At 51.2% G+C, this 27,217-nt stretch overlaps 1 protein-coding gene across 1 annotated transcript; it reads left to right on the top strand.

Annotated features, from left to right (window-relative positions):
• TNFRSF13B (TNF receptor superfamily member 13B) lies at positions 1 to 27,217 on the top strand (the record flags this gene model as incomplete). Its single annotated transcript, XM_079905330.1, has 5 exons — positions 1 to 1,552; positions 17,675 to 17,812; positions 20,312 to 20,557; positions 26,501 to 26,686; positions 26,997 to 27,217. The coding sequence occupies exons 1-5, from the start codon at positions 1,492 to 1,494 to the stop codon at positions 27,215 to 27,217; spliced, it is 852 nt and encodes a 283-aa protein (XP_079761456.1). The 5' UTR covers positions 1 to 1,491.

The raw sequence follows: 27,217 nt of genomic DNA, 5'->3' as shown, positions 1-27,217 counted from the left end.
ACAGGGCTGAAGCCCCTCGGACCCCATCCCCAACCTGGTCCCCTCCTGCCCTACCCAGCAGGATCACTGTCATCGTGCCCATCCTCTTCATAGCTCTGCCACGCCTGTGCGCACACAATCGTAGGCAAGGAGGCCTGTTCGTCTTTGTCTCACGGAAAGGCCCCTTACTGCAAGAACCATGCCACAAACTACTTTTCTTCACTCAACCATCGGTCTTGACAATCTCTCCACGTCACTGCGTACAGACCTGTCTCACTCTGTTTGATGGCTGCGTAGTATTCCTGGTTATGGCCCTCGAGCTTCACGTGCTCGGCCATCGCTGCCGGGGGGGGGGGGCACTGGCTCTGTTTCCATTGCTCCACACTCGTGCGTCTGTGGCCCCTGGAGGAGAGCTTCTGGGGTCAGGGATCAGGCGTAGGTTCTCCATCTTACGGGACCCTGGCAGGTCCCCTTCCACACAGAGGTACCAACACGCTCCCTCCCGCAGGCCCAAGCTCAGGCTTCCCCCGATCTCCTCCTCTCGGTATTACCGCGCTTTAAGACTTTGCCGACCGGGTGGATGAAAACCAGCTTTTCTGATTATTGATGAGACTGGGTGCTTTTTAGGTCATCCAGTCATTCGTATTTTCTCTGCCACGCGACCCACCACTCACAGCAGCCCTGCCCTACATCTTCCTGGGCCGCCTGGTCTCTCCCTCCACCCTGAGTCCCCCTCAAACTCCACGGGCTTCCTGTGACTCCTGAACGTGCCGTCCTCCAGCCCTGTCCCCGCGGAGGCTGGGAAGGCGGGAATAAAGTGACCACTGACGAGGGCAGCAGTGCTCGTCTGGACACCGAGCCCTGAGAACTCGCTGCGCCAGGAAAGTGCTCTGAGGCCTGAACTGAGCACACATCCCGTTCTCATCTCCACCTGGACCTTCATACCCACTTCACAGAAGAGGAAACAGAGGCACCAAGACGTTAAGTAAATTGTCACCAAGGCTTCCTGCCGGTACGTGGCTGAGCCGAGACTCCAGTTCAGCCGCTCAAGGGCTCTGACGGGGGTAAGGCCGGGGCTCAGGAAGCAGAGAACGGGCACCTCACCCGGCCTCGGGCAGTCAGGAACGGCTTCCCAGAGAAACTGACACCTCAGTGGAGCCTGAAGGAAGGAGCAGAGGAGCTGACGGGGCAGTGAAATAGGAAAGGGCTGTAAAGGGGGAAGGGCCCTGAGCAATGCCTGGAGGCTAGGCCACCCTGGCTGCAGCCTGGGGTGTGTGATGGGGCAGGAGACCAGGCCCATGGGCAGTGCACCCTGGGGGCTCAGCGGACAGCGTGGTGGTGGGGGGGCTCCTGGAGCATCGGGCTGGGCCCACACCCCTCAGCTCCCGAGACAGAGGGCGCAAGCGCGGAGGGAGGGGAGCCACTGATTTACATCCTACAGCTGGGGGGGAAACCCAGGAAGTGCAGCCCGGGCACTAATCAAATCTAGGCTAATAATAAACGTCCTGAGTAATGAGTGGCCTGGGCCGGAGCAGGCGAGGTGGCCGGAGCTGGGAGGGCCAGGAGGAGCCATGTGAGTAGCCGGGGAGGTGGGGGTGGGCGCAAGGGGCTCCGCCTGGGTCTCTGCATGGCATTGGGGACGCAGGGGAAGCGGCCCACAGCAGACGGGCAAGTTCGGGCTGCCCCGGGGCCTCCCGCGCCTGTGCACGTGGAGAGCCCTGGGTCTGGGGCCCTGGGGGTCTGGCCTTGCGTTCCCGAGAGCAGCCGCAAGGTTGGAGGGTCGCTCTCACAGGCAGGAAGTCCCTCTCCCTCCCACCCCAAGCTGGCCCCAGGACCCACAGCCAGATGGGCCAGGACGTGTTTTAAACATCAGGAGTGTCTAACAGGCCCTCCTACAGATGTCGACCACTGTCCACACTTCCAGGATTACCCACAGCCCGCTGGATCACTTTAGAGACAAGTCCAAACAGTGCGTTTTTGATCTGTAAATACCTCTGTATGTCTCCCTTAAAAAGAAAAACTCCTTAAAAAACAACCCCCCCCCCCAAAACTCTCATGCCATGATGACTTCTGCGAAGAACGATTCCTTTGTGTCACCAAAGCGCCCATGTTCAGACTTCCCCGACTGTCTTGTCAATGTCTTTTCCAGATGATTTGTTCCAATCAGGATCCAAACACCATCATTTTGGCTATATGTTTTAAACTAGAACATTCCCACTCTGTCTCGTGTTTTCCCTTGCTGTTTTTTAAATTTTTTTTTATCAAAGAAACCGGATCATTTATCCTATAGAATTTCTATCAGGGCAGGTTTTGAAGGTTTGTTCAGAGGCCCCAATCTGGAAGCGTGGGTGCTAAGGCAGGTGGAAGGGTCCAGGCCCCTCGCTGTGCAGATAGGACCCACGGCCGGGTTGGAGGGGCCACGGCTGCTCTGTCCACCACACGCCTGGCAGGGAGCACATCTCCTCCGTGAATCCTCCGGATGGGAATCCTTTGTGTCAAGCAACCACCTCCCCAGATGTGTTCCCAGCTAAGGGCTCGGATGTTTAAGATTTCTGAGAAAGTTGGACCAGGAAGGAACAAGAGGTCGCCTTGACACAGGATGGAACCGCCCAGGCCCAGGCCCACGAGTCGGGAACCTGTCAGAACTGGGACCTGGCACTGACAGAGGCCGCCAGGAGCAGCGGAGTCGGGCCTGCCTCCCCTTGTCCACCGACTCGCTGTGTGACCTTGGAGGAGCCCCTTCACCTCTCTGGGCTCCATTTCCTCGGTCGTAAAATGAAGGAGAGCCTCTCCCCCAGCAGAAGTCCCTGAGAAAGACACAGAAAGGCCTTGAACCTGCCTGAGCCCCTCCTGAAGGGCCACAAGCAAAGGCGCTGAGAAGGGCTGCACTTAAAAACAACAAAACTTTGGCTTTCTTTAGCCCAATGTTTTTCAAACTAATTGGACCACAGAGGCCTTTCTTGGTCCAGCGCCTACAGAGCCAGGCATGTGAGGGAGACGGGCAGACAGCCGGGACGCAGGAGAGCCCGGGCCATGAGCCCAGCCCACAAACCCAGGCCTGCGAGAGCTCTCCCCTTCTCCCCGTGGTCAACACGGCTTCTGTTCTGCTGGCCAGTGTCAATATGGGGCTTTTCCTGCCCTCCTTTGGGGCTGGATGATGGCTCTGGGACTTTATGTAGGTTCCGGTGGTGTTGGAGGAGGGGTGGGCAGGGACAGCGCAGACATCCGGTCAGCTGGGTGTCTGCCATCTGGCCGAGTGGGCTCTTGTGTCCCTGTCAGGTCCAGTGGCTCGGTGCCCTCTGACCGGGAATGGGTCTTTGAGGCTTCCTAGGCTGCCCTCGTCCGATCCAACCTGCTGTCCACTGGCCAGCGCTTCCCTGTGGGTGGGGTGGGGAAAGCTTCCACCCTCCTCTCCCCAAATGGGAGAAGGCTCAGGGGTCTCTTCAGTTTTGTGTGGTCCTCTGCTTATCTTCTTTTAATTGAAGTACAGTTGATTCACAATGCTGTGTTAGTTTCTGATGTAAAGTGACTCAGTTATACACCTATATATTCTTTTCCTATTCTTTTCCATTACGGTTTATCACAGGATGTTGGATACAGATTCCTGTGCTCTACAGTAGGAGCTTGTTGTTTATTTTATATATAGTAGTGTGTACCTGCCAATCCCAAACTCCTCATTTAGGTCCTCTTGCTTTTCTTTCTTTCTTTATATATATTTTTTGGCTGTGCCGTGTGGCTTGTGGGATCTTAGTTCCGCGACCAGGGATCGACTTGGGGCCCCGGCAGTGAAAGCAACGAGCCCTAACCACTGGACCGCCAGGGGATTCCCAGCCTCTTGCTTTATAAGTCTGCTTTGTGAGTAGATGGTAGTCACAGGCTGGAAGCCCACAAAGTATAAAAAGGTACCTCACACAGCCTTCCTGCCCTCCTGGTCATCTGTCCGCCCAGCTCTCCTGCCCCCTCTAGAATAAACGGCTCTGTTCAGATGCTTGACGTGCCACGAAGTTCACCTGCTTAAGAGCTGTGCAACCATCACTATAATCTAATCTTAGAACATTATCGTCACCCCCAAAAAACCCCTGTCACTCCTCATACCTCCCCACCCCCAGCCCTAGGCTGGCCCTGACCTACTTTCTCTCGCTACAGATTTGCCTACTTTGGACATTTTATAGAAATGGAATGTGCTGTCTATGACTAGCTTCTTCCAGGAGCATGTTTTTGAGGTTCAGCCATGTGGTAGGGTGTCAGTACTTTATACCTTTTTGTGGCCAAATAACATTCCGTTGTATGGATGGACCATTTTACTCATCCATTCATCAGTTGACGGACATTTGGGTTGTTTCTACTTTTTGGCTACTATGAACAATGCTGCTGTGACCGTTCATGTACAAGTATCTGGGTGGACATGTTTTCATTTCTCTTAGGAGTGGAATTGCTGGGCCATATGGTAGTTCTGTGTTTAACGTTCTGAGGAGCTGCCAGACTGTTTTCCAAAGCAGCTGCACTGTTCTTTGTTTGTTTGTTTGTTTGCGGTATGCGGGCCTCTCACTGCCGTGGCCTCTCCCGTTGCGGAGCACAGGCTCCGGACGCACAGGCTCAGCAGCCATGGCTCACGGGCCCAGCCGCTCCGCGGCATGTGGGATCCTCCCGGCCGGGGCACGAACCCGTGTCCCCTGCATCGGCAGGCGGACTCTCAACCACTGCGCCACCAGGGAAGCCCCCTAACCCATTTTTAAACTGGGTTATTTGTCTTTTCATTATTCAGTTGTAAACGTTCTTTATATATTCTGGATACAAATCCCTTATCAGATATATGATTTGGAAATATTTCCTCCAAGTCCGTGGAATATCATTTTATTCTCTTGATGGTGTTCTGTGAAACACAAAAGTTTAAAATTTTTATGAAGTCCAGTCTCTCAAGCTTCTTCTGAATCATTTGTGCATTCCGTCTCACTGCCTAACCCCAAATCATGAAGATTTACTCCTGTTTTCTTCTAAAACTTGTCTAGTTACATTTAGGTCTGTGACCCACTGTGAGTTACCTTCTGTGTATGGTGTAAGTTAGGGGTCCACATTCATTCTTTTGAAGGTGGCTTACCCAGTTGTCTCAGCACTATTTGTCGAAAAGACTATCCTTTTTCCCGTTGAATCTTCTTGGTATCTTTGTTGAAAATCAATTGACCATAAATGTTAGGCTTTAGTTTTTGACTCTAAAGTCTACTCTACTGACTCACGTCTGTCCTTATGCCAGTACTACACTGTCTTATTTACTGTTGGTTTGTAGTAAGTTTTGAAATTGGGAAGTGTGAGTCCTACAACTTTGTTCTCTTTCAAAAGTGTTTTAGCTCTTCTGGGTCTCTTGCATTTCCAGATGATTTTAGGATCAGCTTTTCAAATTTTGCAGAAAAGCCAGCTGGGAATTTGATTGGGATTGCATTGAATCTGCAGAATTATTTGAGGAGCACTGCTATCTTAACAATATTAAGTCTTTCCATCCATGAATATGGAATATCTTTCCATTTATTTAGGTCTTCTTTCAGGAATGTTTTGTAGTTTTCAATGTGCAAGTTTTGTACTTCTTTTGTTCAATTTATTCTTCAGTATTTTATTTAAAACACTGTTTTTGGTTTTGTATGTTTCCTTACAGTGTTTCTTTATGTATATACTAATACCTATAAATCTAGATTAGAACTTTCTCCTTTTTTGCAGAGAGAAAGGGAGACTGTGAGCCATGCTGTTATGGACCTTGTTTTGTTTTTATTTTTTTATTATTAAAAAAAATATTTATTTATTTGGTTGTGCCGGGTCTTAGTTGTGGCAGGCGGGCTCCTTAGTTATGGCAGGTGAACTCTTAGTTGCGGCATGCACGTGGTCTCTAGTTCCCTGACCAGGGATCGAACCTGGGCCCCCTGCATTGGGAGCGTGGAGTCTTAACCACTGTGCCACCATGGAAGCTCCTTGTGTTTGTTTTTCCACTTAATATATCTTGGAGTTCTTTCTAAAGCAACATACAGAGAGCTTCCTCACCCCTTTTCTATAACTGCATAATAGTCCAGTGTATATACTCAGTCAATCCCCTACTGATGGACATTTGTGCTACTTCCAATCTTCTGCTATTACAAACATTGCTGCAATGAATTATCATTTTGCACTCTGAAATAAATCCCAGAGATTAATCACTGTATCAGCAGGTAAAAACATCAGTCATTTTGACTAATGTTGCCAAATCTCCCCCCTTGAGGGTTATCCCTATTCCTCTCCTTCCAGAGTGAATGAGTGCCACTCTCCTTGTGACCTTGCCAACAGGAGGTGTTAGTAAACTTCTGGATTTTTAGCAATCTATTAGGGAGAAGATGGTCTCAGTGTAGTTCAAATTTGCTTGTTTCCCAGGAATGAGACCAGACAAATTTATGCTGTTTGTCCCTGTCTGTGAACTGTCTGTTCATTACCTTTGCCCAATTTTCTGTCGAGTGGCTGGCCTTTTCCTTTCTGCTTACTCTTTCTTCATACATGTGTTTCTCCTTTTGTATTATTTATTTATTTTATTTATTTATGGCTGTGTTGGGTTTTTGTTGCTGCATGTGGGCTTTCACTAGTTGTGGCGAGCGGGGGCTACTCTTCATTGCAGGTGCGCAGGCTTCTCATTGCGGTGGCTTCTCTTGTTGCACAGCACGGGCTCTAGGTGCGCGGGCTTCAGTAGTTGCGGCACTTGGGTTCAGTAGTTGTGGCTCATGGGCTCTAGAGCACAGGCTTAGGAGTTGCGGGGCATGGGCTTAGTTGTTCTGCAGCATGTGGGATCTTCCCAGACCGGGGCTCGAACCCGTGTCCCCTGCACTGGCAGGCGGATTCTTAACCACTGCGCCACCAGGGAAGCCCGTCTGCTTACTCTTTAGATACAAGTTGCAAGTGTTTTTGTTCCCGTTTTTGTCTTTGGACTTTCCTCCTTAGGCTGTTTTTTGCCATGCAGAAGTTGTTTGTTTTGTGTAGTCTATTTTATCAATTTTGTATTTTATAGAGTTTGGATTTGGGGTCACAGTTAGAAAGGCCTTTCATACTCCAAGGTTATAAAGAAGTTATCGAATGGTTTCTTCTCTAGAAGTTTTTAAAATTTTATTCTATTTCACGCTTAAATCTTCGGGCTGTTTTTTTCAATCTAGGAGAAATTATTTTCTGTGCTGTTTTCTGGCCCAATCATTTTGTGCCAAAAATCCTTTCCTCTAAGTTCTGAAAGCAAAAGCCAGGGTTTCTGCTCTTCCCACCCCACCCCCCAACCTCAGGACACCTCTGCCCTGAGTCCTACTTGAAGGGAGGAGATGCAGGCAGGGGAGGGGGCAGAACAAAACTCAGACATTATGCAATGTTAACACAGCACAAGCACGAGGGTTGCTTACCACTCCACATGTCTTCACTGAGGACAGCTCTGTATAAAGTATTTGGTTATTTGTGACCATTGGCCGAGGACCTACTGTGTGTCTGGTATTACAGAAGCACTGGGCTCGGAGATGAATGAGACAGCGTAAGGAGGTAGATGGCTACACCCTCAGACGTCAAATTACAAAATAAGAAACATTACCAGGTAGAAGGTGCTCAGGCCACATGGCCATCCAGGAAGGCACACCTGAGACATCTCAGAGGAGAGGTCAGGTGACACGGCAGCGTACAGGGACAAGTGTCTTTGGGAAGTTATGGTGCTTCAGCCGCAAGCTGAGGTTCTGGGGGCAGTTCCCAGGCCTGGAGTGCAGATTTGCTGATTATGAAATGATTATAATTAATCCATTATATTTTAAACCACTTTATCCAAATAACTACCACTTGGCAACGGCACCTCGGGCCAGTTCCACGCGTGTCATGTGCACGTCCTCGAGGAAACCTGCTCTGCAAAGGAGCACCCATAGTCCCCGTTTACAGAAAAGAAAACCCGAGGCTGTGCTGCCGGCCTTTCCTAAGCTGGCTGGCTGGTGACTCAGAGCTGTGCTTCCTCCACAGGCACGGCTGCGCTCACACACATTTTGTCACTGAACCATGGGAAATCGGTTTTCAGAATGAGTCGACAGGAGGCAGAAATTACAATGGGAAGAAACGGTCATCCCCACCTTTCTCTCTTCCTCCTCCTTCCCGATTCATAAAAGAGAGACTGTAAATGATCACTGTAATTCTCTGACCTGTCACCCAGAATGTGGAAGCTCCTGAAACTCTCTCAGACCCCCTAGCCCACCACGTGCTCAAGGAGAGATCACCCTCTTTGCTGCCAGCTAACCCATTTGCCCCCTATGCAAAACCCTCTGCAGTTTTTCTCCCTCCTTCCTTCCTGTCTTATAAGTCCTGTCATTGCCCTGTTCACTGACAGTGGTCTAGGGGTGTCCCCTCTCACAAGTGAGTGACTATTGTAGACACAAAGTCAGAGTTATTCCCTGATTGTAGTTCACTTCAACATGACGATGTAAACTTTGTTCACAGCTGAGCCATGTGACCTCCCTGGAGTTGAAACTCCTTGGTTTTCTCTGTATGTCTCAGGAACTCACCCCCAGCTCTGGGGCAGATCCAGCCTGTCAACTGGTCAAGCAGACTCGCTTATATACGGTTCCCTGTTTCTACTGGAGATGTTCCTTCCGCTTTTCTCCTATTTTAGTTGAGACAGGGCTCCCCCTTGGCCTCCAGGGCGTGTCCCAGGGACTCCCTTCACCATCATTCTGAGAACTTCTATCTTTCCCTCTTGACTGAGACGGACCCTGCTTTCCCCCCTCCTCCATCAGTTGAAAATCAACTGACCATAGATGGAGAGCTTATTTCTGGGTTCTATTCTATTCCACTGCTCTGAGTATCTGTCTTTATTCCATTATCACACTGTTTACTTTAGCTTTGAATTTTTTTTTTTTTTTTTTTTTTTTTTGCGGTACACGGGCCTCTCACTGTTGTGGCCTGTCCCGTTGCGGAGCAACAGGCTCCGGACGCGCAGGCTCAGCGGCCATGGCTCACGGGCGCAGCCGCTCCGCGGCATGTGGGATCCTCCCGGACCGGGGCACGAACCCGTGTCCCCTGTATCGGCAGGCGGACTCCCAACCACTGCGCCACCAGGGAAGCCCTGTAGTAAGTTTTGAAGTCAGGGTATGAGTCCTCCAACTTTGTTGTTCTTCTTCAAGATTGTTTTGACTATTCAGGGTCAAATGAATTTTTAAGACGGGTTTTTCTATTTGTGTAAAAACATCACTGGGATTTTGTTAGGGATTGTATTGACATCTTAACATCGTCTTTCAATCCATGAACATGGGATGTCTTTTATTTAGATCTTCTCTGATTTCAGCAACGTTTTGTAGTTTTCAGGGTATACTTCTTTCACCACCTTGGTTAAATTCATTCCTAAGTATTTTATTCATTTTTGTCTCTGAACATGGATTTGTTTTCTTAATTTCCTTTTAGGATCGTTCATTGCAAGTATATGAAAAATGCAACTGATTTTTTGTGTTGCTTTTGTATCTGCAACTTTGCTGAATATTTAACAGTGTTTAGTGTGTGAAATTTTTAGAGATTTTACATATAAGATCATGTCACCTATGAACAGATAATTTTACTTTCTCCTCTCCAATTTGAATACATTTCTTTCTTTTTCTTGCCTAATTGCTCTTCCAGTACTATGTTGAACTGAAGTAGTAAGAGTGGGCATTCTTGTTTTGTTACTAGTCATAGGAGAGACGCTTTCAGTCTTTCACCACTGAGTGTGATGTCAACTGTGGGTTTTTCATACATGGTTGTTATCATGTAGAGGAGGTTGTCTTCTATTCCTACTTTACTGAATGTTTTTATCATGAAAAGGTGCTGAATTTTGTTAAATGCTTTTTCTGCCTCAAAATGATCATGTCGTTTTTTCCTTCATTCTTGAAGTGTATTACATCTATTGATTTTCTTTTTTTTAATTTTTTGGTGGTACGCGGGCCTCTCACTGTTGTGGCCTCTCCCGTTGCGGAGCACAGGCTCCGGACGCACAGGTTCAGCGGCCACGGCTCACGGGCCCAGCCGCTCCGCGGCATGTGGGATCCTCCCGGACCGGGGCACAAACCCGTGTCCCCTGCATCGGCAGGCGGACTCTCAACCACCGTGCCACCAGGGAAGCCCACATCTATTGATTTTCATGTGTTGAACTATTACTGCATTCTGGAAATGAATCCCACTAGGTTATAATGTATGATCCTTTGGCACATGGGCTTCAGTAGTTGTGGCACACAGGCTCAGTAGTTGTAGCTCACAGGCTCTAGAGCGCAGGCTCAGTAGTTGTGGCGCACGGGCTTAGCTGCTCCACAGCATGTGGGATCTTCCCAGACCAGGGCTCAAACCCGCGTCCCCTGCATTGGCAGGTGGATTCTTAACCACTGTGCCTCCAGGGAAGCCCTGGTCCTGGGCTTTTTGTTGGGAGGTTTCTTATTAGTGATTCAATCTCCTTACCTGTTATAGGTCTATTCAGATATTCTTTCTTCATGTATCAGTTTTTGTAGATTGTATGTTTCCAGAACTGTCCATTTAGACTACCTGATTTGTTGGTGCACAATTGTTCACAGTACTCTCTTATAATCTAAAAAATATGTATCAATGCCCCACTTTCATTTCTGATTTTAGTAATTTGAGTTTCGTCTCTTTTTCTTAATCAATCCAGCTAAGGGTCTGTTGGTTTTGTAAATCTATTCAAAAACCCAACTTTTGGCTTTGTTGATTTTCTCTATTACAGTTTTTCTTTTAAATTTATTATTATTATTTTAATCAATTCTATCTTTATTTGGCTGCATCAGGTCTTAGTTGCAGCATGCAGGATCTTGGCCACGGCACGTGGGCTCTTTGTTGCGGTATGCGGGCTCCAGAGTGTGCGGGCTCAGTAGTTGTGGCACGCAGGCTTAGTTGCCCCACGGCACGTGGGATCTTAGTTCCCAAACCAGGGATTGAACCTGCGTCCCCTGCATTGGAAGGTGGACTCTTAACCACTGGACCACCAGGGAAGTCCATATTGCAGCTTTTCTATTCTCTTTTTTGTCTCCGCTCTAATCTTTCCTTATGCTTGCTTTGGGTTTAGTTTGCTTATCTTTTTCTAGTTCCTCATGGTATACAGATAGGTCAAGATCTGAAAGATTCTTCTTTTTTTAGTGTACCCATTTATATCTATAAATTTCCCTCTCAGCATTACATTTACTGTATCCCATAACTTCTGGTACATTGTGTTTTCATATTCATTTATCTCAAGATATTTTCTAATACCTCTTGTGACTTCTTCTTTGACCCATTGGTTGTTTAAGAGTGTTTTGGGGGGAATTCCCTGGTGGTCCAGCAGTTAGGACTCTTTGCTCCCAATGCAAGGGGCCCAGGTTCAATCCCTGGTCTGGGAACTAGATGCTGCATGCTGCAATGAAGATCCAGTGTGCTGCAACGAAGACCCGGCACAGCCAAATAAATTAAAAAAAAAAAAAAGTGTGTTGTTGAAGTTCCACATATTTGTGAACCTTCCAATTTTCCTTCTGTTATTGGCTTTTAGTTTCATTCCACTTCGATCAGAAAAGATTCTTTGAATTACTTTTATCTTTTAGAACCTATTAAGACTTGTTTTGTGACCTGATATGTGTGTGTCCAGGAGTATGTTCCATGGACACTTTAGAAGAATGTGTAGTCTGTGTCGCTGAGTGCAGTGTCGTGTATATGTCTGTTATATGGTTGCTTTACACAGTTGCTCAAGTCATCTTGTCCTCATTGATCTTTTGTCCAGTTCTCCTACCCACTACTGCAAGTGGGGAATCGAAATATCCAAATATTGTCACAGAACTATTTCTCCCTTCAATTCCGTCAACTTTTGTTTCATATGTTTGCACTCTGTTGTAACACACATATGTGTTTATAACTGTTAAATCTTCTTGCTGTATCAAACTTTTAATCAATATATCTTGTCTTTGTCTCTTGTAACCTCTTTTGATTAAACTACTTTGTCTTATAATAATATAGCCCCCTCAGTTCTCTTTTGGTTATTATTTGCATGGACGATATTTGTCCATTGTTTTACTTTCAAGCTCGTGTCCTTTTATGTAAAGTAAGTCTCTTATGAACAGGATATAGATGAATACTGTTTTTTTAATCCAATCTCCCAGTCTCTGCCTTTTGTAATAGCAGAGTTTAGTCCATTGACATTAATATGATTACTGATAAAGGAGTTACTTCTGCCATTTATCTCTGTTTTCTGTATGTCTCACGTTTGCTGTCCCTCAGTTCCTCCACTACTGACTTTTCTTTTGTATTTAGTTGATTACTTGTACTGTGCCATTTTTACTCCCTTTTTCTTTCAGTTTCTGTATGTTTTTAGTTATTTTTTTAAGTGATTACCCTGAGGATTACAACTAATGTCTTAAACCTCTAACAACTTAGTTTCAATAATACCTAGTTTCAGTAGTGTACAAACACTGTTCTATATCTCTGTCCCTTCCTATTGATATTGATATTGTCATAGATTTCCTTTACCAATGCTCCTTCTTTTTTCTTATGACTTCAAGTTACTGTCTAGTGCACTTTCATTTCCGCATGAAGGACAACTCCCTTTAGCATTTCTTGTAGGACAGGTCTACTGGTAACAAACTCTCTCAGCTTTTGCTTATCTGGAAATGTCTTAACTTCTCCTTCATTCCTTCTCCTTCATCAACTTCTCCTTCATGAAAGGTAGTTTTGCCAGATACGCAATTCTTGGTTGATAGTTTTTTTTTTTTTTCTTTTTGGACTTTAAATGTAACAGCTCACTTCCAGCCTCCATGATTTCTAAGGAGAAACCAGCTATTCATTTTATGAGGATCCCCTGTATATGACAATTGTTTCTTTGTTGCTGCGTTCACAATTCTCTCATCTTTGGGTTTCCACAATTTTATTACAGTGTGTCTCAATGTGGGCGTCTTTGAATTTATCCTGCTTATTCATGGACATTCTCAGACATGTATATTCATGTCTTTCCTAAGATTTGGGAAGTCTCCAGCCATTATTTCTTCAAATATTTTCTCTCTCTCTTCTCTCTGAAATTCCTATGTGCATACGCTGTTACATCTGATGGGCTCCCACGAGTCCCTCAGGTTCTGTTTATTTTTTCTCATTCTTTTAAATTTCTGATTCCTATCCTAAATAATTTCAATAGTCTTATCTCCAGGCTCACTGGTCCTTTCCTTCTGGCTGCTCGGATCTGCTACTGAACCCCTCTAGGGAGTCTTTTCATTTCAGTTACTGGACTTCTCAATTCCAGAATTTCAGTTTGTTTCCATTTTTTAATAGATTATTTAGAGTGGTTTGAGGTTCACAGAAAAATGGAATGGAAATTACAGAGAATTCCCATATACCCCCTGTCCCCAAACATGCACAGCCTCCCTATCCATATCCTGCACTAAAGTGGCACATGCACTACAATTGAGTAACTACATTAATACATCATTATTGTCCAAACTCCACAGTTTACACTGGGGTTCACTCTCGGTCTTGTACTTTCCATGGGATTTGACAAATGTATCATGACTTGCATCCAGTTTCACTGCTCTGTATAATCCCCTGTGCTCCACCTTTATCTCTCCCTCCCCCTCAACCCCTGACAACCACTGATCTTTCTTCTGTTTCCAGAATGTCACAGAGCTGGGATCATACAGCGTGGAGCCTTTTTAGCGTGGCTTTTCTCAGTCACATGCATTTAAGATCCCTCCATGTCTTTTCACGGTTTGAGGTCCCATTGTCTGGATGACACAGTTTATTTATCAGTTCACCTACTAAAGGGTATCTGGATTGCCTCCAAGTTTTGGTTCCTTTTTTACAACCTCTATTTCTTTATTCATATCCTCATTTTGTTCTTACATCATTTTCCTGATCTCCTTTAGTTCTTTGTCTGTGGTTTCCTGTAGCTCATGGAACGTATTTAAGACAGTTGACTTAACATCTTCGACTGATACTTCCAATGTCTAGGCTTCCTCAGGGATAGTTTCTGTCAAAGGCTTTTTTTCTGTGAATGTGCCGTATTTTCCTGTTTCTCTGTACGTTTTGTTAAGTTTTTTGAGAACTGAACATTTTGAGCATTACACTGTGGTAAGTCTGGAAATTTAACTCTCTCACTCCTCAGGGATTGCTGAAGTTTTTGTTGCTGAGAGCTGGAGTCTGTTTGTGACTCTTCCAAACTATTTTTGCAAAGTAGGTATTCCTTGTGTGTGGTCACCAAAGTTTCTGGTCCTTCGTCTCTGCAGTCAGCCAGCGACCTGACAAAGACTTTCCTAAATGTGTGACTCCCCAAATGGGGGGCAGTAGATCTCTTCCAAGCCCCTGGGAGCCACTTCAACCAGGGAGGTTGAAACAATGCCCACCACCCTCTGTGCTGGCTCCTCAGTGATCAAAAGCGGCAACCAGCAGTTAGAACCCACAATCCCAACATTCAGAGGACAAGGTCCTTACTGCCCATCCAGGTCCCAGCAAGTGGCCCCAGGGACATGAACAGCCACCACCCCACGATAGGCTGAAAGGTACCAAAACTCCCCAAATCTACCAGCCTCTTTGCCCAACTGTCCCATAGACAACCCCAGAGCTCCAATATCGTTACTTCGGCCAAGGCTGCCAGCTTGATGGCCGCTAGGGCAGAAGCAGGTCGCTGGGGCTTCCTCCTGGCCATCTTCCCTGGCATCGCTCACGCCCCCGCTTTGATTTGAAATGTCCATAGAGTTCCTAACTCACACAGCCCTCCCTGTAGGTGAGCTGGTTGTTCTCAAGGAGGCTTAAGAGTCTCCTCCAAGTCTCTGTTGCTCCTGAATTTCACGATGGTGGGTCTTGTGGTTTGAGAGAATTTATTGTGCAGGACACCTGATTGGCTCTTTGAATCTGGAGGCTGTCTTTCAAATCTGTTTTCTCTGGAACTCCCATCAGTCAACCTCCAGACGTCCTGATGTAATTCCATATTTTTCACATCTTTTCCGATGTTCTGGGATATTTCTTCAATTACATCTGATAACCCTTCAACAGATGTTTTTATTCTGGCTATTATATTTTAAAATTTCTAGTCATTCTTAGTTGTTCTATGCATACAATTCTTTAAAAGTAGCACATCACTGGGCTTCCCTGGTGGCGCAGTGGTTGAGAGTCCGCCTGCTGATGCAGGGGACGCGGGTTCATGCCCCGGTCTGGGAAGATCCCACATGCCGCGGAGCGGCTGGGCCCGTGAGCCATGGCCGCTGAGCCTGCGCATCCGGAACCTGTGCTCCACAACGGGAGAGGCCACAGCAGTGAGAGGCCCGCGTACCGCAAAAAAAATTTAAAAAGTAGCACATCACTGAGAATTCCCTGGCGGTCCAGTGACTGGGACTCCACACTTTCACTGCTGAGGGCCCGGGTTTTTTTTTGTTTTTTGTTTTATAAATTATTTATTTATTTATTTATGTTTGGCTGTGTTGGGTCTTCGTTTCTGTGCGAGGGCTTTCTCTAGTTGCGGTGAGCGGGGGCCACTCTTCATCACGGTGCGCGGGCCTCTCACTGTCGCGGCCTCTCTTGTTGCGGAGCACGGGTTCCAGACGCGCAGGCTCAGTAGTTGTGGCTCATGGGCCCAGTCGCTCCGCGGCATGTGGGATCTTCCCAGACCAGGGCTCAAACCCGTGTCCCCTGCATTGGCAGGCAGATTCTCAACCACTGCGGAGGGCCCAGGTTTGATCCCTGGTTGGGGAACTAAGATCCCACAAGCCGGAAAAAAAAAAAAAATGAGCACACCATTCTTTCTCGTGGATATAAAAGTTCTCTTCTCTTTCCAAGGATGTCTTGCCGTCATCTTGTAGTTTTCTTCTGTTCCCTGCATTGTCTCTATTGGCACTGGGTGGATTTCTTCTGCTTGCATCGTCCAAGGTCTCTTTCATGCAGAGGTGGTGCTCCAATATCAGGTGACCCTTGGCTGCAGTTCACAATTCACACTGAGGCACTAATGGCTGATTGGAAGTTCCGGGTAAATGGACGGCGTTTTCCCACAGAAGCTTTGCTGTAGTGGTCAGGCAGCAGCACGGTCACTTTCTTGAAAGAATCTCCCAGTCAGTGCCTCCAGGGCTTTTCCTTTGGGTCAGCTTTTCCAGAGCAGAGTCTGCTGGCTTCCTGCCAGTTGCAGGATGGGGAAGGACACATCTTTTACAAACCTGGCCACAGCACTCCTGAGGTATGGCTGGGGGGATAGTGGACCTCACTGCCACCCCTCCTCAGTTGTGTCTGAGGAGACCCCAACCTCCTGCTCGGGTGGGTGAGGGGCCGTCGCCTGCCTGGGGTCAAGCCCTCTTGACGTAAGTCTCCATCCAACCCTGTTTCACTGCTCTGCCCTCCCATCCCCCACGGCCAGAGGTCCTAGTGCCCCAGTTCCAGGAGGTTCCTAGCATTCGGTGACGCAATTCCGCTTCCTCCCCGTGAGCTTCAACCGAGAGAGATCTTCAACTGAAGCCTGTCACCCCAGGCCCTCTGCCTTCCGTCTTCCAAAACGTTGCTGACGCCTGTCCCCTGCTGCAGTCACTTCTTCCATTCCACCTTCGAGGACAACTATCCTTTCCTGCCCTTTCAGTTTGGTTCCAAGAGGGAAGGAGGATAAACCCAGGTGGTTAAGCTGCCAGGTCGAGGGGGAGCCGCTGGTCTTTCCTCAGTGGACTCTCATTAAAGAATAAACAAGTGCCTCAAAAAATGTTTAAAAGAAGTTGTTTGTTGGGGAGGAAAATGCCATGAAATTAGGCAGAAAATTACAGAAGACTCAGCAACACACAACCATCTGGAATGAGTCCCAGATGCCTTGCAGAGCCAAAGAATCCAGACAATGAAAGTTCAGGAACAGGCAGTAACAGCAGCCTCTGGCCCTGTGGCGTTCAACTCAGAACAGAAGTCACCTCTGGGGGTGGATGTTGGGTGGGAGGGGCCCGTGGGAGTCATCAGGGAGCAAGAAATGTTCACCACCTTGACGCGGTGGTCGTGACACAGGCGTGTACACGTGCAAAGATTTGTCAAGCTGTACTCTTGAGATTTGTCATTGTGTGTGTCTCACATCTCAGCAAAAGAGCAAGGGAAGGAAACGGACATTTATTGAGTGCTTGCTGTTTGCTAGGCACTGGCTAGCTCTGCTTTTCTAATTCATTCATTTAATGAGCACCTACTATGTCCTGGGCACTATCTAGGTTCTGAGGACCCAGCAGCAAACAAATCAATTAGCATCTATGCCTGCGTGATGCTCCCAGTTAATGGGGAGACACTATCAAATAACTGCATCACAAAAGTCAAGTGACAACAGTGACAAGTGCAGAAGAAGGAGCAAGTCCCAATCCGGGGTGGGAGGGTGTCAGAAAGGCTTCCCTGAAAAAACGAAGTTGCAACAGAGATCTGAGGGGTCAGGAGGAAATGACCAGTCGTGAAGCATGAAGAGCATGGGGTGCAAAGGGACCAGCACGTGCAAAGACCCCGTGGCAGGAGGCGTGTGCACGTTCATGAGGGTAGAGAACAGGGCCGAGCAGGGCTCCACTGATGCCAGAGGGGCCTCAGAACTGCCGTGCCCCAGACGGGAAACTGAGGCTCAGGGTGTCAGCCCCGGATTGCCCAGCAAGTATAACTGGGGTAGAAACCAACCCTGTCTGTTCCCCCTAGGGAACGTGAGCGGGAGAGGCCGCCTGGGCTCCGGCCTCCAGTGGTGCCAGCTGCCCTCACGTTCCCTGCCTCTCAGCCCCACAGGGCCTGCGGCTGGGGGTGGCCATGCAGCCCTGCCCCGAAGAGCAGTACTGGGACCCGCTGCTGAACACCTGCGTCTCCTGCAAAACCATCTGCAGCAATCAGAATCCACGCACCTGTGCAGCCTTCTGCAGTGAGTTCTGGGGCCCGAGCCTGGGCTGGATGCCCCTCCTGCCCCCGGGGGTCCCCCTGGCCTGCACTTGGGGCCTGAGGAGGGGTGGAGGGAGACGGACAGTGTGGCACCTTCTACCTTTCGACCCTCCTACCCTCCTTGCAGCTTCCCAAGCATGCTCTGTTCCTTCCTGCCTCAGGGCCTTTGCACAGGGATGCATTTCCCCACCTTCTCCCCTGGGCTCCCTCCTACCCGGCCTTCAGGTCTCAGCCCCAAATCAAGAGGTCCTCTCTGACTGCCGGATGGAAAGTGGGCCCTCCTTCATCATTCTCTGCTCTTTCTTCTGAAACTTTTTATTATAGAAATTATGACAGAGAGAGAGGACAGCACGATAAACCTGTCTACCCATCAGCAGCTTTAGAAATGCCACCTTTACAGTCCCCAATTTTTTTACTTGTGTATTTTAAAGCCAATCCAAGAACTCGTATTATTTTATGTGTAAATACTGGATCACGAACGCCTAAAACATAAGGGCCTTTAAAATATAACCTCAATATTTTATCACCCCCAGCAATAATTCCTTAATATCATCTGCACTCAGGCCATATCCAGTTTTCTCTAATTGTCTTTTGCTTGCTTTTTCATAACTTGTTCTTTCCCTGATGGAACTTATCACAGCTTATACCACACGTTCTTTCCTGTGTGTTCATGTGTCTCAACCACCCGACTGAGAGCTCAATTCCTTTCTTAAGCCTAGCACAGTGCCTGACACATAGTAAGTACTTCATAAATACTGGCTGAGTGGGGCTCAGAGAGGCTGAGTGACTTGCCCAAGATCACACAGCACAATAGTGGAAGAGTTAGGATTTGAACAACAACTTTCTGAGTCTGCAACACCATGGCTCTGAGCCACTATCCATTAATGAGGTGGACATTCAGTGCTGACCCACAAACCCCTGGAAAGAGGAATCTGACAGACCCTTCAAGGAGGTTACTATCTAGTGGGAGAAATGACTCCACTTCATGGTAAAAAGGTGAACTACCGTAAAACGCCACAGCTGGGAGAGACCACGTCCGGCTGATGGGTTGGGGAGTGAGGAAGTTTTCTGGTAAGAAGCGCCCCCTGCGATGGATTGTTAAGAGTCCACAGATGCAGAAGTCAGATGGGGGGACGGCACCCCTGGAGGGACCAGCGTGGACAAAGGCGTGGAGGCGGGAAAATACAACAGGGAATATCGAGGCCCAGAGGGGAGGTTGTGAGGTCAGGCAGTGAGGGCTGGTGGTCTGTGGAGCTCTGTCACCTGCACAGCCACATGGGGGTTCCCAAGGACGAGAGGAGGTCACGGCAAGCCCGGGAACACTGCTGCCATCAGGCTAACTCCACCTTGTGAGTGTCGGGGTCAGGAGGGTCCAGGGGCCACAGCAGGGTAAGGGCAAGGGGTGGTCACTGGTCCTGACAGGATCACCCGAGTCTCCCGAGGTCCCAAATGCAGGCCTTCCTGGTTTTGTCTTCTACTCTGAAAAGGATGTACGCGTTGGCGTGTTTGCATCGCAGAGGCACAGGTGAATATTCTATTTAAACCCTGAGCATTATTCATTATGTGTCAGGCACTGTGCCGGGGACCTCAAATCCCCGTAACAACCGTAAGAAATCACCATTGTTATAACTATTCCTCTCCTGGAAAACAGGAGACCGAGGTATGGAGGGGCCAAGCCCACCACGTGAAGCGGCGGACCAGAGCTTCCCCAAGCCCGCGTGGCTTCAAGGTCTGGGTTCTTGGCCTCTGTCTTGTGCTGCCTCCAAGATGCGCTCTGAAAACCTGCATGCGAGTCACATTTTCATATGAATGAACCTTAGAGACAAGGGAAACCTACCCTGTGAAAGTACAGGTTTCTGTATGGCACTCAAAACTGCTCTCTCCAGCAAGGGTGAATGGGCTTCAGTTTGCTTGGCTTCTGCCCCTTGGCACTGATGCCTGGTTAAGCTCCTAAAATTCTCATTTATTATTAAGACAGAAAAAACTATTAATCTGAGCTTTCTCACCTTCCTTCCAGTCCCCTTCCCCAACTTGCTAAGGCAGATTCTGGCTTTGTTCTCCATTCCTTATGTTTATATGAAATATGTTTCTCCCTTATGAGGTTTGAAAAACCCAAGTAAAGAAGTTATGTGACAATGTAATAACTTAAAAGATAACTAGAAAACCCTTATACAGTTAGTACTAAGAAATGCTCTTTTAAATTATAGGTCAAAGGAGAAATAATAGTGAAAAATAAGAACATTCTAAACTAGGTACAGAAAAAATACTACATGTCAAAATGTGTGTGATGCAGCTAAAACAGTACTTAGAGGACAACGTATAGTCTTACATTTGCATACTGGAAGAGGACTTGGATTACTCTGGAATTGCTTTTGGGGAACTGGACTAGGATTTTTTTTTAACTTTGATACCCTTTGAGGCCAGACCCCCAGTTTCTGCCTGTGTCTGTCACCCAGCAGCATCATGCATCTCTGTCTCCCAGAGTCACTCAGCTGCCGCAAAGAGCAAGGCAGGTACTATGACCAGCTCCTGGGGGACTGTATCAGCTGTGCCTCCATCTGTGGACGTCACCCCAAGCAATGCACACACTTCTGTGAGAACAAGTTCAGGAGTCAAGTGAACCTCCCACCAGAGGTCAGGAGACAGCGGACCGGAGAGGCCTCGACCCGGGCAGACAACCTAGGGAGGTACCAGGGACCAGAGCACAGAGGCTCGGATGTGGGTCCAGGTAAGCCACCTAAGGTTGGCCTGCGCGGTGTCCAAGGGTCAGAGTGGGTGGAAGGCAGGCACCAGGCCTCAATAAGGAGAGGCTGCAAAGCAGGAAGTCCAGTGCAGGCAAATGGCCAGAAACCAGGGGGGTGGGGGGATCATCACAGGATAGAAAAAAAAAATTAAGCAAAGTGTACAGAAGTCTGTGGGCAAGAAGGAAGCAAAAGAAGAAAAAAGACCTGACAGTTGGGAGTCTCATAATGGTGGCTGAATGAATTCTCAGAACACAGGGCAGCGAGTGGATAGCACAGCTAACCTGTGAGCAAGACCCCCACTCCATTTAGAGGCAATGGAGACTTCCCAAGAATGAGAAAGAAAAGTACTATCAAAAAAGCTCACGGTGGAGATGGGCCTCCTTAGATATGTGAGAGGGGTCCCTTGAACTAGGCACTTACTAAGTGCCGAGCACTGGAAATGACCTAATTAATCCTCCCAGAAAATACCTCTTGGCTCAGCTACTCTGCTCTGTGGTGTCAGAGAGGACGCGGCTTGGGTGGGGATGTGGACCCGCAAACGCTTGATATTTATGGTGCTCTTGGTCTGCCAGGTGCCGGCTGGTTTTCCTCCTTTTCTGTGACTTTCCTCATGACGTCACTTCCATGAGAACAGGCTTCATGTGTCCTGATAACGAAGTGCCCAGCCTGGTTCTTCTCGGTTAGACTGTTGTCTCTTACTCTGCTCTGCTCTCCTGTCAGTAAGCTGCTGCCACGTAACAAACAGCCCCCAGATTCCATGGCATGTTATTCCTCATGGCATAGGGCTTGGCTGGAGTCAGCTGGAGGGGCTCTGCTCCTGAGTCTCTCATCCTCCCCTGGGACCAGCGGGTGGGCAGCAGCATCAGAGGTGACACACAGGCCTCTGAACCTCTCGGCCAAGAGCTGGCACCCATCATCTGCTGCATCCTATCCCTCCAGATGCAAAGCCAGCCAGATTCAAGGCGGGGGAGACAGACCCCACTCTCGGCTGGAGGAGAGGCGAAGGATTTGTAGCTGTGGGGGGTTTGTGGCCGGTTTTTATCCAGCACAGCCTCTTGTGAGAGGAAATGCAGATTCACACACAGAGAGCGTGGATACGGGTGGAGGGGGTGACGAACGGGACCACAAAGGGGGCTGCTCTCCAAGGTCTTGTGACCCCCGCGCCTTCCCTGCAGTGACGTATTTGACTCTTCCAGCCAAACCCAGAACCCCGTCCACCTCCGATGCCACAGATTCCCCTTTACAGACAGAGAAATTGAGTCTCAAAACCTGGAGAGTCAGTGCACAGCTGAGCGGGGACTCGGGCCCGGCCTGCGGGTCCCAAAGTTTGTCTGCTCTGCAAGAGCCAATCCCCGGAGCAGTGTTCTGTGGTGCCGTCGCCCACTTAGGGGGACCTCTTGCCAGTGTGACACCGTTAGCCCTTCCTGTCTGTGACCACCAGCCAAGGCCCCTCCCCAGAGGGCCTGGGGTGGACCCTCCAGGTACGAATCCCCCAGGAAGTGTGGACAGACATTCCAGGAGCCAGTGGGGTCAGCGTGACCACGTCTGACCTGACCGCTGTCCCAGTCGTTCCATGGTGCGGCCTCCCGAGCCTCGGAGGGCTGGGTGACGCCTCGCCATACCCGCCCCCTGCCGCGTGTCCCTCTGGAGGTCTGGGGCTTACGTGTGTCCCGCTGTGTCCTGATACCTGCGTGCAGGTGGGGCGAGAGCTGGGTTTGGTGGGGACTGCGAACAGAAGTGCCGGGCCCACACCCTGGGTGTTAAGGGCAGGGCGTGCAGAACACTGCCCGTGGCAGCGGGGCTGACCTGTCCCCCCACTCACTCCCCGCCCTGCCAGCCCCCACCCTTGGTCCCTCCACGTCTCTCGGAATGGCCGTTCCTTCATTTGACGGTAACTGTGGAGGGCTCAGCTGTGCCTGGGGGGACGGGTCCAAGAGTCAGGCAGACCCTGTCGCTGACCCCATGGAAGTTACAGTCTGATGGGAGAGACAAGACAAATGACTGAGTAACCTCAGTGCGTGGCGACATCCCCCAGCCAGGGTGCAATGGGGCGAGAAGGTTTCCCCGAGGAGAGGCCCTCAAGGCAGACTGGGGGCCAGACCCCTGGTTCCATCTCCCACCAACTGTGTGACCTTGAGCAAGTCACTTAACCTCTCTGAGGTTAAGTGTTTCCGTAAGACTGAGATCACCTGCCTTCACGGGGTTGCTGCACTGAGTGTCAGGATCAGCACGTAGTAACTGCTCATTTAAAAGGAAAGCATACATCTAAGAGACGACGTGGAGAAAGGTGTTCCAGGCAGAGGGCACAGCATGTGCAGGTGCTGGGAGGGGCTGGGAGCGGAAACACACGGATTCTCTGTGGACAGGGTACAGCCACTGCTAGGACCACTGGGGCTGTGACTGCTACAAACAGTGGGAGCAAAGGCTAAGCTTTAGTGAAAATTAAGGTTTGCTTTTCTTATCCGAGCCCACGGAGCCCCCAGGCCCTATTCAAGGGCCTCCTGGGTCCCGGGTTCAGAGCTCCAGGTGGCGTGAGCACGGGTGACCTGGGACGTCTCCAGACTCTGTATCTCCCTGTCCCCACTGGGGACAGGCAGCCTGGCACCCCCCTCACAGGGCTCTCGCAGGGCCTCAGCGACCCTGGGCCTTGATGCTCCAAACCCTTAACTTGATTACATCTGCAAAGGCTTTTTCCCCAAATCAGGTCATAAGGTCCCACGTGCAGGTTACCAGACCCCTTGTGGGAGGGCGATGCCCGCCTTGGGAGCACATCCTGCACGGCGGCCTGGGGGTTGGTCTCGTCTCTGGCTTTTCATCTCAGGGTGTGGAGTGTTTTCTCCCCACACACGCCACCTCCCATCCGCCCCCGACGGCTGCAAGAGATGTCACCGTGGCGGCTGCCCCAGGCCCCCTCTGCATCCCCAGGGCTGAGGCCAGGGGAGGAGGGCAGAAAGCCTCGGGAGCCCACCTCACCCCTCCCCTGACCTGCCTGCTCGCTGGGCTGGGGCCGTGGGGATGCTGGCGGAACGTTCCACTGGGTCGAGCTGCTACCAACAGCGCGGAGGCCGGAGCGTCCACCCCGTTTCACCAGGAGGCAGGCCTGACCGTGAGCGAGGGTGGCCGCAGGGCCCAGGCTCAGAACCTGCCCTGCCCCGGCTACACCAAGGCCCCTCAGGACAGGTCACAGCACTGCCCGCCCGGCCAGCCTAAGCTCCAGCCCAGCAGCAGCAGTCGGGGAAATCCTGTTTCTAGGCGAGATTGACTCTGAAAACAGTACAAGCACGGAACAAATCTAATGGAAAACCCGCTTGGAAATAAACCATCCGCGGTGCCCCCTGGTGGCGGTGCTCAGAACTGCGCCGCAGGCCTGGCTCTCTGACAAGGACAGAGCTCACATCCATTCCCGACTGAAGCCCCTGCACCCACCGGGGTCAGCAGACAGGGAGGCACTGGGCGAGGCCGCTCCGCTCCGGGGCCAGGTCACTGAGGGCCGACAGAGGTCAGCGACCGAGCTTGCAGACCTGAACAGCTGGTGACTGAACAGAGGAAGCACAGCGGTGGCTGGGGACCCCGTCCCCGCACCTGGCCAGCCTCTGACTAGGCTTCAACAAGTGAGGCAGCCAGCATGCTCCTTGCCGTTCCCGCAAACGGACGACACACGGGGATCGCGACGGAAGAAAGAAGGTATTAAAAAGCCAGGTTTGGGGAAAGTCTCTCCCCAGGAGCAACACCTGCCGCGGCCTGGGTTTGTCGGTTCCCACATGCTCTTGTCTAAGCACATCTCACACCAGGGAGAACCCCGAGCGCCCACCTCTCTCTCCCTGTTCACTTCCTGCCCCTGAGGCTCAGCCCATCTCAGGACCCACCAGGGAGCTGGTCTCCGGCTCTCACTGTAAACAGAGCCCAGCAAATGCCTGCATCCACGTGCCTAGAAGTGAAGGCAGTGAGTCCACAAGCCTGAAGGGGCGTGTCCGTGTTGGCAGGTGGTTGCATGTGGCCCTCAGAGGAGACCACCCCACCCAGATGTGCCTGTGTCGCCAGCCTGGGACAGAGGCGGAAGGTGACATCTTTCGCAGTTTTAACTGCACCTCTCCTCCGGATCCAGGGCCTCTGCGAAGCACGCTCTACGAGCGGGTCACCAGGCAGGAACTGGTTCCGTTTCCCTCAGGAAGCCCCAAATCACCCTCCTCACGTGGTGGCTCCGGGCGCCCGGGAGAGCAGAGCAGAGGCTGCCAGGCCTCGTCATGGCACCGGCCAGGCCCTGCGTCCCCTGTACTGCGCACTGCTGGGTGCAGGGGGCCCGGCCAGGCCCTGCGTCCCCTGTACTGCGTACTGCTGGGTGCAGGGGGGCCCGGCCCAGCCCGACTTGAAGGGCAGGAATCAAGGACCGTCTCCAAATGCCAGCAGCCAGCCTCGAGGTAGTTAGAGTTCAGCTGAAGACACCTGAAATCCACCCAGCACTTCACTGTGTACTTAGCAGCGTCTGGTAGCTGGGAATTCCACCTCCCACGCGAAAGCTGCCAGCCTCTCCCCCGCTAATCCGGCCAGGCCGACGGCTTTATTTTATCCCAGGGACGCACAGGAGCCGGTGAGCAGATGGGGGCCCGGGAGCTGGGACACACGGACGTCGCCGGCCGGGGGGTGGCACCAACAGCCCACCCAGAGCTCTGTGAACGTCAGGGTAGCACCAGCCAGCTGTCACTTCATAAAATTCTGCCCCTAAGGAGGCTGCGTAAGGAAGAGGGACAGTGTCCACCTTGCCATCTGTGCGCGGCCGGCGTGGAGCCCCGGCGTGGAGCCCATCAGACCTGCCCCCAGGTGCAGCTCTGCAACTGTGACCAGATCTGAGGCTGAGTTTTGTCATCTGAAATACAGACTGTAAGGCGGTGTGGCCACAGCGGGAACAGCCTGCAGGATCCTCAAACAGCTCAGCAAGGAGGCGCCACCTGACCCGGCAACTACGCTCGTGGGACGCGTCCACGAGAGCAGCACACACACGTGCACACGGAAACCTGCACGCAAGCCTTCACAGCCGCCCAAGGGTGGAAACAACCGAAATGCTTGCTCGTCGTGGACAAACAAACACGATGTGGTGCATCCACACGGTGGACGTTACTCAGACCCAACACACGTGCCACACGCCTGAGCCTTGGAAACACGCCGAGAGGCCAGACGTGAAGGTCCCGTGCTGCACAATTCCACTGGTATGAAGTGTCCAGGACAGGCGACAGAGACAGCGTGGTGGTGCCCGGGGCGGACGGGGGGCGTCATGCGGTGCCGGACACACCTCAGGTGCACAGGCAGCAGCTGCACGAGCCTGAGAACACACTAACCACCCCCCCTCATCTTCAGGGCCGTGAACCTGGCAGCACGTGGACTACACCGCAACCTGTAAAGGGGGCGAGCGCCCCTCCTTCACAGAAGCGCGAGGGTCAGGGACACACTAGAGAAAGTGTTGCGTGCAGCAAGACCAGCAGGCGGCCGGCAGCCCTTCCTCCCGGGCTGGGGGCGCCCGATCCCAGGGCCCGGGACAGATTTCGAGGGCAGGGCTTTGGCTCGGGGCCCTGAGCGGGGCCAGCGCCCCATTTCCCCAGGCCCCCCTGGTGTACATCTGCCCCTCAGGCTCAGGAGCAACACCACCGTCTCTCTCCAAGCACGCGCTCCCTGGTCAAACACCCTCCCTGGACAACTGTCCACCTGCTCGCCCGTCCACCTCTGGTACTGTCCCAAGCTACACCCCACAGTGAGAGAGAACGACAAAGGGCGTGCAGCTCCGGGGTCCCCCGGCCCTCCGAGGGGGCGTGGGGGTGACCGCATGGCTTGTTTGGGGCTCACAAGGAGGAAGCGAGGACGAGGGGCTGCTGGCCGGAGGGGGGGTGCTTCAGGGAGGGGCCCCTCCTGACTCTGGGTCCCCCGCTGTCTTGCAGCCCCCCCAGGGCTAAAGCTGAGCGCCGACCAGCTGGCCCTGGTCTACAGCACGCTGGGGCTCTGCCTCTGCGCCATCATCTGCTGCTTCCTGCTGGCCGTGGCCTGTTTCCTGAAGAGGAGGGGGGACCAGGTCTCCTGCCAGCCACCCCCAGGGCCATGTCGGATGCGGGCCAAGTCCTCCAAGGGTGAGCACGCAGGGGGGTCCTGGACATCCCTCTGTCCTGGTTCTGCCCCCGTTTCTAAGTGGAGAGCGGTTGCCGGTCCTCCCGGGGAGCAGCCTGGCGCCAGTTCCTACAGTTTCCTATCTGTCCTGGTGAAATCGGGTCAAACACCAAGGCAAGAAGAGACAGGGCCCTGAGGAAGGGTGGGTGTTGGGCCCTGGGGCTTGCCCCACTTGCCAGGACAGGGCGGCTAACACCGGAGGTGGTCCCCTGGGGGTGCAGGGCGGGGGAGGAGGGGTCCAGGCCGAGGCCAACGCCCTCTCCCCCTCAGCAGATCACTGGATGGAAGCGGGCAGCGCTGCAGGGGCAACGCCCGAGCCGACGGAGACGTGCAGCTTCTGCTTCACGGAGTGCAGGGAGCCCGAGCGTGCCGGGAGGTGGGCGCGCCACGGCCAGAGCGCAGCCGGACAGCCCTGCGTGCGCGCCCCGAACGGTGGCCTCTGCGGCATTGAGGTCGTGTGCACGCCCGCCCAAGAAGGAGGCCTGGCCACATGA

This window comes from Stenella coeruleoalba (assembly GCF_951394435.1).
Source record: "Stenella coeruleoalba genome assembly, chromosome: 19".
NCBI lineage: Eukaryota > Metazoa > Chordata > Mammalia > Artiodactyla > Delphinidae > Stenella > Stenella coeruleoalba.
Note: the sequence above shows the minus strand (reverse complement) of the source record. Positions and strands in the feature narration are given on the sequence as shown.